Consider the following 14,392-nt stretch of genomic DNA (forward strand, 5'->3'; position numbering starts at 1 on the left):
TCTGGACTGAAAATGTCAGATTGAAATTGAAGTTTGACAAATAGGGTACGAAACCAGACCAAAGGTAGAAAATGTTTTTTACTGAAAAAGCATTAAACATTTGCTTTGAACTGGTTAACAAAGTCAGATACATTCTGTCGCAGTTGTTTTCACATGAATCTGAGCTTTAATATGAGACACAATTCATCCAGTTACTACTCATGCAGATTCTTCCACTGATGTGGATCTATGCAACCTACTTGTGAACCACCGTCATTCTGTCTAATAAATAATAAACACAGGCAAAGCAACATTTAGCATTTCAAGCAGTTATGTGTATTTACAGAGCAGAAGGGGCTGACATTGAGATTCGAGTGAAAAAAATCCTTATAAATAAAGCGTTTACAACATTTTTTAAAACTCCAGTGATATACATCATGGATGGCTTCAAATACATAGCATTTTTAACACATTATTGCTCTCAGATTTTGGAGTCTATTAAAAGAGCAAACATAGGACACTTGTTCATTCAGCTTTTAGAATTTGTGCTTGGTTTCTTTCAATATGGTATTCTTCAAATTAATGTTATACCCCCTCTTTTATGATTATTATTGAACTTGACATTTTTCAAGTACCGGTATTTCAACTTGTTTGTAACAAACCAAATTTGTGCAATTAATTTTTTTTTTTTTTTGCAACTTGTCAGATAATTTTCTTTCTTAACACAATTTCAAGTTGTCTCAATTTTCCTTTTTTCTCCCCATAGTGTAGGGTCAAGAAAATTCAAGACAGGTTTCATCTCTTTGTAAGGAACATTCTGGCAATTGTGGCCTTTCGTCAAGATTTTGCAAATCATGAAAATCAAATATAAATATAAACAAAATTGATAAAGCGATGTCTCAGAAAAAAATCATCTTTGTAGGATTTTAGGAGCTCCATACTATTTAACACAAGATTATGAACTCATCATGAGACAATTATTTATTTCTCAAATTAGATAATTTTGTTCCATCAAAAATATGGTCTTATCATTGGCATTATTGTGACATCTGTCTTTGTCTTGGCGAAGAAGAACATTTTACTCTTTGGGGGCAGCTTAGCGCAGGAGGTAGAGCAATTGTCTTTGTAACCAAACATTTCTGGTTCGATTCCCGGCTACTCCTAGTGTGTCGAAGTGCTGTTGAGCAAGACACTAAACCCCTGACTCAGGAGTGGGCAAACTTTTTGACTCTGGGGCCTTTTAAAATTTGACAGAAGGGCACAAGATATGATACATATAAAAAAAAATGCATTTGTTAACAGTGGATATCAGAATGTCAGACTTGTCTGACATTTTTCCGAGCATTGTCTGAATTTTTTCTTTTTAAATAAAACCAGCTTGGTTTTGAAGGCTTTGATGTTTGCTTGCATTTCATGCACAAACCATTTTTTCCCTTGTAGCTTCACGTCCAGCTCATTCATGTGTGTCAGTATGTCCACAGTAAAGGCAAAATCACAAAGCCAATCTGTGTCATTCAGCTCAGGAAAATTCTCAAGTAGTTAAAAAATGAAATAATCTCCTGTTTGAGCTCCCAATCACTCACATCAAGTATGAATTCTGTAACAATCTTTGGCGGGCCAGATTAAAAAGAATAATGGGCCGGATGTAGCCCGCAAGGCCGTAGTTTGCCCAACCCTGCCCTACGTGCTCACCTGGCGCTGGTAGATGGCAGCCTAATGCTCATGGTTCATCCATGATTGATTAATTGCAGAGAACGAATTTCCCCATGAGGGATTAAAATGATAAATTATTATCCCTCTGGGACAAATGGTCACATACTGGGTGATTAAAATAAAAAGCTGAATCTGGCTAAAAGTTTGGGGGAATACAAAGATGGAAACCAGTGAACTTAATCCGATATGGAATATTTACTTAAGTATTTGATTCAGCTGCAGAAACGCCGGTCCTTCTGGCTTCATTGACAAGACAACAGAGGCAACAATGATGCTGAGGGTTACGTTTCCCCTCTGACATTCACTCTTCTAATCAGGCACAAATAATTAAATAAATAAATACACAAACAGGTGCGTCTTGGCTCTTGTAGGATTGCCTCTACTGCTCAGCTTCTGGAGAAAAAGAGACATTTACAAGCCTCTCAGCTGACCAAGTTGTCATGTTTTTTCTTCATTAAAAGACGAGGAAAGTCAAAAGGAAATGTGAAATTAACAAAGTCGTTCAGTATCTTAGACTGAGCCTCTCCCCCTCATGCATCACAACCTGATTTGAGAAGGTAAGAGAAGTATCTCGCTAAGTTTCATGAAAATCTGAAATACTTTATTTTTAAAATTTGACAGATGAAAATTTAGGTTGTAATGAAAAACAAACCTGGGTCACTTTCATTCAATGTAACTTATCAGTTTCTACCATCAGAGCCAGACTAACCATGAATTTGGATAATCACAACTTTAATATATATCAAGGGAAAGTCATGAAACATCCTGTTATTGACATCTTCTCGCCTAAATGTCTTCAGAGTTATTTTAGATGGTACTAAGTTTTTGTTGTTGAATAACGGTAGAATTCTGTGCAGCTTCATTTTGCACTGCTTTCTGATCACATATAATTTCATATCACATTTCTACAGTGTCCCAGGCAAAAGTGGTCCTTACATTTCTCAATTGTGTGTTTCAATCCAAATTTGCCTCTGACAACAAGCCATTATTCATATGGACTGAGACACTATTTTGAACATTAGCACTGAATCATCCTTATTGACAGTGTAAATAACCAGAAACTAGGCCAAGGACAAATTTCGCAGCACCAGAACTGAAGTTGAAACAGGTGGGAATACAAATATACTCCAGGTCCAGGTCCAGGACACTTTTTCATGTGGTGTGGAATCAAGAAAGAACCAAGATAGAGGTAAATTGAATCTGTAAATTAGTTGGTATTTTGACAAAGCTGGCAGACACTGGGCAGCTGGCTGGTTAAAAACCCTAAGATGTTTTCGTCTGTTCATACACATACATCTTAGTGGTGGCCAGTGCAAATGTATTTTTGAACACTGGGTCTGCTGTCTAAATGTTACCTGACATAGTGCCACCGTGCTGCTGCATCTGGCTAGTGAAGAAACGCTCCCTCTGGGACACCTGTTCATCCCAGGCCTCCAGGATCCGCTGTTGCTCGGGGGGCTCCAGGGTCAGGGTGTTGGGGTGAGCCTCACTGATATGGGCCTGCGCCCCCTCCAGGCTGACAGAGTACTGCAGCTCCCCACATACCATGCACACCAGCAGCTGGTGCAGGGGGTCATAGTCCATGAGGTAGCATCTTCTCCACGTAGTCTCTGATACCAGACCTTCCTCACCAGGAGGGAACTCGTAGTCGGAGAGCAAGAGCTCTGACTCGTCTAGAGAAATACATTCATTCAGTTAGTGAGAGGCAACAACCTTCTTCTGAGCCACAACCCAGAAAGGCCCCTTCTACCTTCTTACCAGGGTGCAGGTGAATACAGTATCTTTATTTGACGTAACCAATTTGTTCATTCAGCATTTTATTTATTGAAATTGTATTTTATGACTTCATCTTTTATATTCTGCACAGGATAGAAATCATTCAATTGTTTTTTAATTTTTTTACATTGAGATGACTTGCTATTTAAATTTGAATTGCAATTTCCAATTACATGATCTGCTCACAAATGCACTTTAAAATTAATCTTTTCAAACTTTCAAACAATCTACCTCAACTGGGTCTATGTGACTAAATTAAAGAAAAATGCATTTATACAACTAATTTCTTGCTTCTACTTTTCAATTTTGTACTTTATTTGATGTCATTACTTTAATTTTTTGGATTCAAAGATAATATGTTTACTTTTAAATCCATGTCAGTTTGTTTTAATGACTAAATGGCAAGTTTTTTTCCCATATATACACATGATTTTCAGAGCACAGTGAATTTATGGGGAAAAGGACAGTTGGCAATGTGACAAAAAGATACATGAAAAAAACACAAACACACAAATTTAAACTGACCATGTTCTGTGTCTTTGTAAACCATATTAGCCATTGCAATTTTCAATGGAAAAAAGACCATGTCATGTCACAGCACAGTGTAAAGCTGTCCAGTTACATCAGGAATTTCAATATAGCACATCTAGTTTTAATTATACAGTGAGATTGATATTTAATCAAACTCCTTGCAGCCACAGTACATCAATGATGAGAGTCCTGCAGATGTAAAGCTTCTCACCTTGTAATGGCGCCGTGTAACTATTGAGGGGATAGGATCCTCCATCACTGTAAAAGACACTCAGTTAAAGTCACCGCTGTCCCGCACTCATCCAGAAAATACAACACTGTGCTTGGTTCCTACCTGGTCAGGTGTTCAGTGTCCCTGTCTGTAGGGTCAGAGTTTGGCCACTGATCCTGCTGGGACATCATGGGTACAAAACAATTAGGGAAGGAAACCATCACTAACGTTACAACTGAATATTACTTATGTTTTTAATGTTGAAACTAGTGATACATATTCTCACCATCTACAAACAGACTTGATTTTTTTTGTCTGAAAAAAGAAAAAAAGAACTGGAACTTGCTGTATTGTCTTTATGGCTCACTGTTTCTTTAATGCATTCATGGACTAGACTGAAAACCATGAGATAATGCAAATGGTAACTTGACAGAAACTTTAAAAAAATTAATTAAAAATTACTTTAAAAGTCAGTATGAAATGAATGCAACCGACTCATCTTGGAGAAAAAACAATATGTAAAAGAGTAATGAAAAATACACAGGTATTTGAAAAAAAATGTTGAAAAGGTAAAGAAATAACCTGAAAATAAACATAAATCAGCAATAAATAATAAGTATATGTATGTACATAATTATCAGTTCGCAACTATGGAATTATGATGATGGCTAACCCATAAAAATGAAATACAGGAATCACAGTGAAATTAAAAGAAAAAAAACTGCACAAAAAAGTCTTCAACAAAATTGTGGTTAATTTTGTGCACCTGACATTTTCACATCATATTCTAAAAGACTCAATTTAATTTTCTGAAAGTTCACAAAACTGCATAAAGTGAGCTTTTTGGCAAAAAAAAGTCTAATAACACAATTTTCAATATATATTTCCCCATCAATGTCCTATCTCTCTTTGAAACTCTTTGAAAATGTGTCACAATTTCAGAGTTAAAAATACATTCCGTGGTGTGTTTCTGCCCTTGTCTTCTCTATATCCACCGATAGTGTAAATATGTCCGCTGACATCTTGAGTTTTAGGACAGGTGTGCTCACAAGTGTTTATTATTCACGGAGGTTCTCAGCACTGAAAAGAAACACACCTGCAAGCCTGTGACAAAAACGCCACAAGATTGTCCTTGAAATTCAAGGAACCCTGAATGGATTACACTTCATGCTGAGGTAATTTTAAAGTTATTTAATAGATAATAAGGTCCTGTTAAAGCCCATGAGATTCCTATTATGTTCCATATTAAAACATTTTTATTTATTTAAAGATTTACAAATTTTATAATATTGTTTCCACTTTCTATCCAGTAGCAGCTTTATGGGATTTTAAAATGGAGTGCATGGTTTACAGATAATTAAATGATGTGTTTTAATCTTGACAAACCAACCAATCAACTTGGATAATGCTTAGCATGGATAAAAGTAGGTAATATAATGTAACCGATATTACTCTTTAAAATAAAAACTAGTAACTTATCAATGAGTATTCTAAACCAATTTTAAGTGCTTCACAACTTTAATATTAGTCCATACTGAAATCTGTACATCTAAAATAATAACATGTTATCTAACAATCAAAATGGTTCAATGATTTTATTGTGTTAAACGTATCAATATGATTCCCATATATGAATCATGCGAGTCTTACAGGTATCTCTGACTCCTGAGGCGGTAAGACAGGGCTCCAGCTTGTGGGCGCCCTCCTTGATGGGCCTCCCCTCTCCTGGATGGCCTTCCTGGCTCTCTGCTCTTTTTTTTTAATCCTCCAGTACTCCCTTTTCCTCCGTAAAAAGTCTGCCTCCGACTCTCCAGCGGCCAGCTTTGGGGGTACCAGGTTGTTAAGTGGAGACGTCTTGATGAGGTGTGATCCAACACTTCTAGAGCTGTGAGGGGAATCTACCAAACTGATGGTGGGCTGTGGGGCATGAGGGGGCAGTTCAATGGGCTGCAGATTCATACTGGAGAGAGGGTTGTCCGGTGGCGTCAGGGGAGGGAGGGGGTTCACTAAGTCAACCCAGGGGCCCGTTGCAGCCGAGACTCCTCCACCACGGTCGACCCGCTCACTGGTGACTGGGGGTTTGACCTGGACTATGCCACATGATTGGCCAGAATTATTAGCGGGACTGATGATCAGCATACTGGGAATGCTGGCCACTATGGTAGGCTTGGTTTGTATGGCTGATCTTCCTGGAGAGTTTACATCCTTTACCACATTCATCTGAAACAGAAGGTCAAACAGGAATTATCAGAATGTAAACCATAAAATGCTAAATCCAAACATTTTCGACTTTAACACAGTGATCCTTAGGTTTCCCTCTGAATTTCAACAAATGTCATATTTCTTACATTATTTATTTTGTATAAAAAAATACATCTTCTAATAAAGTAGTTAGCTCAAAATCCCAAATCTAAATTTGGAAGGCTATGAGTGAGCATTTTTCCTGATCAAAGCAGGGAATGCAAACACCAGCAGAGGCCAGTAAAGAGGTCTGAGCCTGGAAGTGAATAACACGACTATCGGTCACTTCACCTGGATGTCCCTCAGAGAAGGCCGACTGTATTCTTTTGATCTGTCGTTCTGCCGGGCCTTTAGCCGAGCCCTCTGCTGTCTCTTCATTAGTTTCCAGTACTCTCTCTTCCTCTGCAAGCTGCTTGTACTGTTCGTACCACTCGTCTCCATAGCCACACTGGGACATCGCTGCGCCGCTGTTGCATTTCGTCCTTTATCTTGTGCTTGAAACTGCTGCTCGCTGTGTTGCTGAGGGTCTTTTGAAGACAGAGGTAAGTGATGGAGCTTCGGTGGCTCTGGGGAGCAGCAGCTGTGATAGCCTGTTTTTCTGGTGCGAAGTCTTTGGCTTCTGCATGGGGCAGAAGGTACTTCAGGGACTTCCATGGAGGGGCTCACTATGAAGTTAGATGGGGTTTGAGATGAGTGATCACAGGTGCGGTTGAGGACCACTTTGTCTGTGGTGGAGAGAGGTAGAGTGCTCTCAGCAGCTTGAGCCTTGAGAGGAGGGCTTTCTGGATCCAAGGCTTTGGTACCGGCCTTCCAACTTTTTATCTGCAATGTCAGGTCGGCAGTAAGAGGAGTGGCCTCATCATTTCCGAAGAACAGCTGAGACAAATTGGGCTTTGTCACTGGGTTTGTTGGTTCGTCATTTATCTCCATTTTTATGTCAGTCTGCACACTCTTGAAGTCTGTCACCGTGCTGAGCGATTCTTCCAGGAGTTTCTTCATGGAAGCCACAGCCAGCAGGGTGGTAGCCTGGTTGTCTGCGCTCAGAGCTGGGTCAGGCTCCAGCTGAGCCACTGGGGGAGATACAGATGGGGAGGTTGGGGGTTTGATCTCTGGACAGATGGCTTGTTCTGGCTCAGAAAATAGGTCAACTTCTGGCACCGACTCCCTCTCTTGTTTGACCTCATTTACATGTGGCACCACAGAGAGATGCTGCTGGTTCCCTGTTTGCTTGAGAAGACTCCTGCTGGAGGGGGCAACGACGGCTCCTTGCCTATGAGCCCTCCTTCTATGGAAAGTGGAGCCTATCCTCACCTGAGAGTTCCCCTGCTTTAGGCAAGCCGCCCTTGCTGCTCGTTGCTCGCGCTTCTTCACCCTCCAGTACTCCCTCTTCTTTGCCATCCTCTCTTCATCTGTAAGTTCTGGATCCAGAGCTACCGTAGAAAGCGATGGCGTGCTACTCAACACAGCCATTTTCATGACGCACCCAAAGGGCCGTGAATCTGCCTCCATTCCTCTGGATTCAGCAATATTAGATGTGTGGGTGAGAGTGAGTTGGCCAACTGTCAGCTTTTTGGGGTTTAATGTGGCTTCGGTGGAAGCTGTGCTTTTCTGTTGTGTCACTAATCGAACAGGCCTAAGTCTCACACTTTGTCTTGCAAGGGGTAGAGTAACTTTGACCTGAGAGTTTTGGAGAGCGGTCCACTCAGGTTTAGACTGATGCTCAGGTCGAGCAGCAGGTGTGCCATCGCCTTTACTCTTATGTGCAGCCACAACGTGACCAGTGGCAGCCTGATGAATGTTAACCGTTACCGTCCCGTCCTCCTTGATGAAACCCCCGATGGTCTCAGCAGCATGGGTCAAGACGCTTTCTGTCGACTGGCTACTGGCACCAGTCCCCCTCATCTCCTCAATTACTTTCCTGTAACGTTTCACCCGCCGCATCAGGGAGTCTTTTTCCTTCAACCAAGCCTTTGTTTCCATCGACAGCTTTGCTCGTTGCTCACGCTTCTTAATCCGCCAGTACTCTCTTCGTTTGGCAACGGCCTGCTCAGGTGTGTCGCTGGGGTCAACATGGGGGATATTCCTTGAACTGTAGACCGATGCGAGAGACAGGGATTTGGCTCTCGTGTTTCGTTGAGCAGTATAATTTTTCTGAACTTCCAAGAATCTCTGTCTGGGTGATTTGCACCTGGCAATCGCTCTGGTGACAGTAGACAGATGGGTGTAACTTGTAAACTTTCTCAATGGTTCTCGCATCTTTTTACCTGCATCGTCACCTGATAAGTCTACTGTTTGGGAGTGCTTCGGCCCACAAAGATTCTGTATTATCATCTGATCTGCTCTCGGGTTACCAGGTAATAAATTTGCTACGCCCGCTGGTAGTTTGTTATTCTCATTTTTGGCAGATCTAAGTGAAGTCTTACACCGGGTCGGAAGCAGCTTCAGTCTGGATCCCCTCTGAAATGACTGCAATGAGCGATGTGGAAGGACGGCTCCATCTGGAAGTTCTGTGTTTTCTGTTGCTTTCTCATCCACAGTTTGGTCTGCACCCTGTTTCCTCCCTCTTGCTTTTGCCAACCTTGCTGCTAACCTCGCCCTCTGCTCTCGTTTCTTGATCCTCCAGTGCTCTCTGCGCCTCGCTGCCTTCTCCTCCTCGGTCTCTGGTGAAGGTTGAGAGTGAGCGCCGCCTTTAGCCCTCAGGGTGTTGACCAAGGCACTCTTTCCTCCAGTTTTAAGTGCTATGTTTGCAATGTTGCTCTCTCTTCTGGTAGGCATGGAGCAAGATGAAGAGGACTCTCCTGTGTTGACAGTAATAGGGAGAAGTTTCGGTTGAATATGAAATGTGACTTGTCCCTTATTTTGGGACGTGGGGACTGACACATTCTGCAGAGACATACACAGCTGTGGTCCTGCCTTGGCCGATCTGCCATTGGTCAGTCTGTTTGCTGGGACCGGGGGCACTGAGGAGCTGGTGTTGAGTTTAATTCCATTTGGAACGCATGAGGTGGTAGCTCTGCTCACAGCATCGCCTACCACTGGCCATTTCACTGTCTCTACGGCCGAACACGGTGACTGCAACCGAGGATAGATTTTGTTGTGTTTCAGCTGCCCGCCTCCGCCGTCAGCTGCACTCTCATCATAGGATGGAGGTGAGATATCAGTGGCTCCGATTAACCGATCATTGCTCTGCAAAGGAAATGCCAAGGCACATGAGCCAGACGAAAGGGGACTCTCCGCTTCAGGTGTAGGCAGCTGTCTCGCCAGAGTGTCTTGTTTTGGCTTTCCTCTCTTCTCAGACAAACGGGCCCTCTGCTCTCGCTTCTTGTTTCTCCAGTATTCTCTCTTTAGCGCAAGCTTGGCATCATCATACTCAGAGGCAGGTCGGTACCGAGGTGAGGCAAAGCTACCTTTAGCTTTGACAGTTGGCATGCTATAGCCAGCTTGGGCAGCCTGATAGTTTTCATCAAACTTCACTGGTCACCATTTCATTCATTGTGGCAGAACAACATCAGGTCTCTTCTCCTGCATGGTGCTGCTCTCCTGAGCAGCCAAATCTCTTGGACGTCACATGGACGCCAATGGGTCCTGAGAATAACAAAATCATTTTAGGTTGCATTTCTTTCACAAAAATGAAGCCCACATTCAACCGACCCGACTGCCATCTGTTCAGGAAAAGTTGTTGTGGAAATATTTTAGGTAACTGTAAATTTTCTGTTCTGTGGGAAACTGCTTATCATCTGTACCCACGTCTCCATTTAGAGGGGGGAGACCAATAGGTCAAAACAAAAGCAGGTACTCTGCCTCGAAGGAGGTGTCCTTGCTTGATCAACCGTCTGTCTTCCAGACAGCGTGTCCTTCTCCAAACAATGTGTCCTCCTCTGTCTCATACGAAAAACCAAGTAATCACACAAACATTCCTCCTAACGGAAAAAAATGTGTCTTTCAAGATGGCATCTCCTCTTACTGTAGGACCAGACTCATCTCCTGACTGTGTCCTTCAAGATGGTGCCTCCTCTCTATGCATAAAACCCAGCCCCACTGCAGACTACTCTGTGCTCTGCACGAGTTGTACCTTTTGAGGCCTCAAAAACATCCAAAGACCATTAAAACCATTCTTTGTTATTCACCAACTTAAAGAAGCCTCCAAAAGATTCCACAACAGGTACCTGTATGTGCTGTCAAACACTTCAATTTAAGACTTTGTCAAAACCACTGGTGACAATATCTAACTGATTTTCTTCAGTCGTTTCAGGTCATGTATATGTGGTTTTATGTGAAGGCAAAATACTGAATGATATTTGCATATAATTTATCCTTTTCTGGGTTTAACCTCACCTGTATTTAACTTTTAATACCAAATGCAATATGTCATTTGAGATCAGGTTCAAATTACATTCTATCATTTTTTATCTACTTAATTCCTCACCTAAGGTTCGATAGGAATAATTTTACAGCTTTAATATCGACTCAAGTGCTTTTCAGTGAAAATCATTTCCAGAAAAAATGAGATATCAGGTTTTGAACAAAAATACGTCAAAATAGATGAATTCGATCATTTTTTTTTCTTCATTCTATGTGTACCAAATTCATGTGAAATTTTTTGCTTCATAATTTCCATCCAAATTCTGCTATTTATTGATCAAAAAGATTAGACATGGCCCTGAGACCTGGTCGGACAATCACGCGAGAAAATAGGGACATCCACAAAGGCAGTTTTCACGAGTTGACAGAAAGGTCACATTATAAGCCGTTGTGATGGGCCCGGCAGCAGCAGCACCTCTCACTCACAGAATGTGAGACAGCCATCATTTCCAGTGAAGGTTTAGAAGCCTTCGGACATAGAAGGACCGTGTGTGTGTGTCTCACTATGGCGGATAAGGGGAAACTAAAGACAAAGCGGGAGGGGGTGCTACAAAACACACACACACCCTGTGTGTTGAGCCGTGTCCTACTGTCCTACAGCACAAGTCACATTAAACACATTTCCAGCCCCGAAAAGGTGACAGAAGACGAAGATTGACCACGTTAAGCATCGTCTTCCGACCAGGAAGGACGCCAGGGGACTGTCCCTTTAAAGCTGTCCCTTTCTATCAAAAATTAGGTTTGGCGAGAGCCATTTTTTATTTCTGATTCTCCGTTTGTTTGGCTGTTATTTTAACTTAACTGCTGGACTTGGACGTCGTTACGATGGCTTTACAAAGACGGGAATGCGAAGGAAGAAAGCCCCGGAGCCGGGACCACGTTCGCCGAGCGGGGCACAATGGACAAGCTCTTCCTGCTCCTGTCCACTCGAACCGTCTCCTGGAGTCCCTCCAAACACGGACAAAACCGCACCGCTACGCGTTAAAACCGGGACTCCGGAAAGCGGCGGGGGAAAAACATGCACATCCGTTACCTGCGAGGAACACCTAACTTTCCGGGGCAGTTTTTTTGGTCAACGTTTGGGGACGGATTAGCCGTTAGCTGCTAGCAGGCACCGAGCTCCGAGGCTGCCGCCTTGACAACGCTGGAAAGTACCAGGATGTAGGACCTGCATGCTGCGTGTGCGTGTGCGCGCGTCAATCAGAAATAAAGGAAATATTTGCCCCTCGGTTGGTTATTAGCTCAGATTACACTGGTTAAGTCTTGCAGGTCATTCTTCAGTGTTTTAAAGGTAATGCTTTTTCCGATTGCTCATGGATTACGTTACCATTTGAACCCTTCATAGTACAGTATTTGGAAAATAATCATAGGACAGCATTTGGAAAGTAACCATAGGACACTATTTGGAAAAATGATCATGGGAAAGTATTTGGAAAATAAACATAGTACAGTATATAAGATAGTCATAGAACACTATATGGATAATAATCAGGACAGTATTTGGTAAAATTTAACGACGCATTGGAAGAAATGAGCATGGATTAGGTTTCCTTTTTTGAGTCAGAGCTGCGGTACCCATTGACTTACATCACATGGGCATACCTGTGATGCTGTGTTGTTCAAGACTGAAGATTGTCTTTTACAATTTCACTATAATATAAACTAAATATCAGTGAATATTGCGCTCTGAATAAAAACTGGGCATTTTAGAGACCTCTGTAGCCACAGTTTGAATCAGTGCTGGGGTTTTTTATTTGTTTGTAAGGAAGATGAAATCTATGTTTATGTTGATTAATTAAATGATTTACTCTTCATAGGTTTTACTTCAATTAGTGTATGTATTTGTTTCTCTTTGTGTGTGTGTGTGTGTGTGTGTGTGTGTGTGTGTGTGTGTGCATTCCTTAAACGAACGTGTTTTTCTTGTCGTTGTCCTTATGATGTTGATGCGCTTTTAAGGTGATTTTTCTGCTTTTTATTTTGGCTTTTTTTTATAGTAATTAACAAAAAATTATTTATTATATTGTAGCGTTTTAGTCAGTAGCATAATGCAGCCTCAGGGTGGCACTGGCCTGTGTCTCCCCAAGCCTGCATTGGGGGGGCACGGAGCAGTATCTCCCTATGCCGGTCCCAAGTCCGGATAAATGCAGAGGGTTGCATCAGGAAGGGCATTCGGCGTAAAACTTGCCAAAACCAAACATGCGAGTCAACCATAACTATATCATACGGGGTTGGTTGAGGACCGCGTCAACAACAACTGCCATTGGTACTGATGACCTACAGGTACCAGTGGAAACTGGGCTACTGTGGGTTGAAGAACAAGAACAAGAAGAAGAGGAGGAGGGCGTGAGAGAGAGGAGGAAAGGAAACAGCCTTGGACTGAGAGTAGGGACTTTGAATATTGGGACTATGACAGGGAAAGGTAGAGAGTTGGTCGACATGATGCAGAGTAGGAAGGTGGATATATTGTGTGTCCAGGAGACCAGGTGGAAAGGTGGTAAGGCTAGAAGCTTAGGAGCAGGCTTTAAGGAGCCAGCTGTTCTTCCTCAGGAGGCGGCTCTGATCTTTCAACATCTGCAGGACCATGCTGCAGATGTTTTACCACTCTGTGGTGTCCAGCGTCATCTTCTACACTGTTGTGTGCTGGGTCAGCGGGCTCAAGACAGCTGACACTAACTGACTCAACAAGCTCATCAGGAGAGCTGGATCTGTCCTGGGAGTGGAGCTGGAGTCTGTTGTGCAGGTGTCAGAGAGGAGGATGCTGAGGAAGCTCCTCAGCATCATGGACGATGTCCATCACCACCTGCATGCCACACTGACATCCTGTCAGAGCTATTTTAGCCATAGACTGATACCACCAAGGAGCTCCACTGAACACCACAGGAGGTCTTTCCTACCTGAGGCTATCAGACTTTTTAATTCCTCTCCCTTCAACTGCAGGGAATCTTAAAATCTTAAATCTCAAAAAAAAAAAAAAATTCTCACCCACTATATATATCTCACCTGCAATATTTCATTTAATAACAGCTACAGGTGCAATATTATTTCGTACTCTTGTGCACTCCTTATCTTTCACTTGGTACTTAAGACCTTAAGACATTTTATAGTCTTCACTTGTTACTTAAGACACTTAATAGTTTATTTGTATTTCTTATTCTCCCCCTTTTTTTACTGTGTATCCAATTTTCTACTATTATTCATTATTGTTATGTTTTTCTTCTAACTCTGGCACAACAATTTCCGTCGGGATAAATAAAGTTGTTCTTATTCTTATTCTTTAAGTTGTACTATCATGGTACTGACAAGAGGAGAAATGGAGTAGAAGTTATCTTGAAGGAGGAGTTTGTTAGGAACGTTCTGGAGGTGAAATGAATGTCAGATAGACTTGTTAGTCTGAAACTGGAAATTGAGGGTGTGATGCTCAATGTTGTTAGTGGCTATGCCCTGCAGGTGGGATGTGAATTTGAAGAGGAGAAGTTCTGGGATGAGTTGGATGAAGTGATGCAGAATATTCCCAGGAATGAGAGAGTGGTAATTGGTGCAGACTTCAATGGACAATGTTGGTTAAGGCAATAGAGGGGA

At 42.1% G+C, this 14,392-nt stretch overlaps 1 protein-coding gene across 2 annotated transcripts; it reads right to left on the reverse strand.

Moving 5' to 3' along the window:
* Window positions 1-60: 60 nt before the first annotated feature.
* On the reverse strand, window positions 61-12,220 carry LOC147223944 (uncharacterized). 2 transcript variants are annotated; one of them, XM_086165614.1, is made up of 7 exons: window positions 11,847-12,220; window positions 6,743-10,036; window positions 5,861-6,430; window positions 4,334-4,386; window positions 4,211-4,257; window positions 3,048-3,365; window positions 61-2,085 (listed from the first exon to the last, which is right to left on the reverse strand). In XM_086165614.1, the coding sequence occupies exons 2-7, from the start codon at window positions 9,878-9,880 to the stop codon at window positions 2,072-2,074; spliced, it is 4,140 nt and encodes a 1,379-aa protein (XP_086021740.1). In that variant the 5' UTR covers window positions 9,881-10,036; window positions 11,847-12,220; the 3' UTR covers window positions 61-2,071. The 2 variants fall into 2 exon arrangements, with proteins under 2 accessions (XP_086021740.1, XP_086021739.1); XM_086165613.1 differs by having other exon boundaries at window positions 4,334-4,389.
* Window positions 12,221-14,392: the final 2,172 nt, after the last annotated feature.

Source organism: Fistularia commersonii, chromosome 19 (assembly GCF_037954325.1).
Source record: "Fistularia commersonii isolate RoL2024-O1a breed Wild chromosome 19, RoL_Fcom_v1.0, whole genome shotgun sequence".
Classification (NCBI taxonomy): Eukaryota; Metazoa; Chordata; class Actinopteri; order Syngnathiformes; family Fistulariidae; genus Fistularia; species Fistularia commersonii.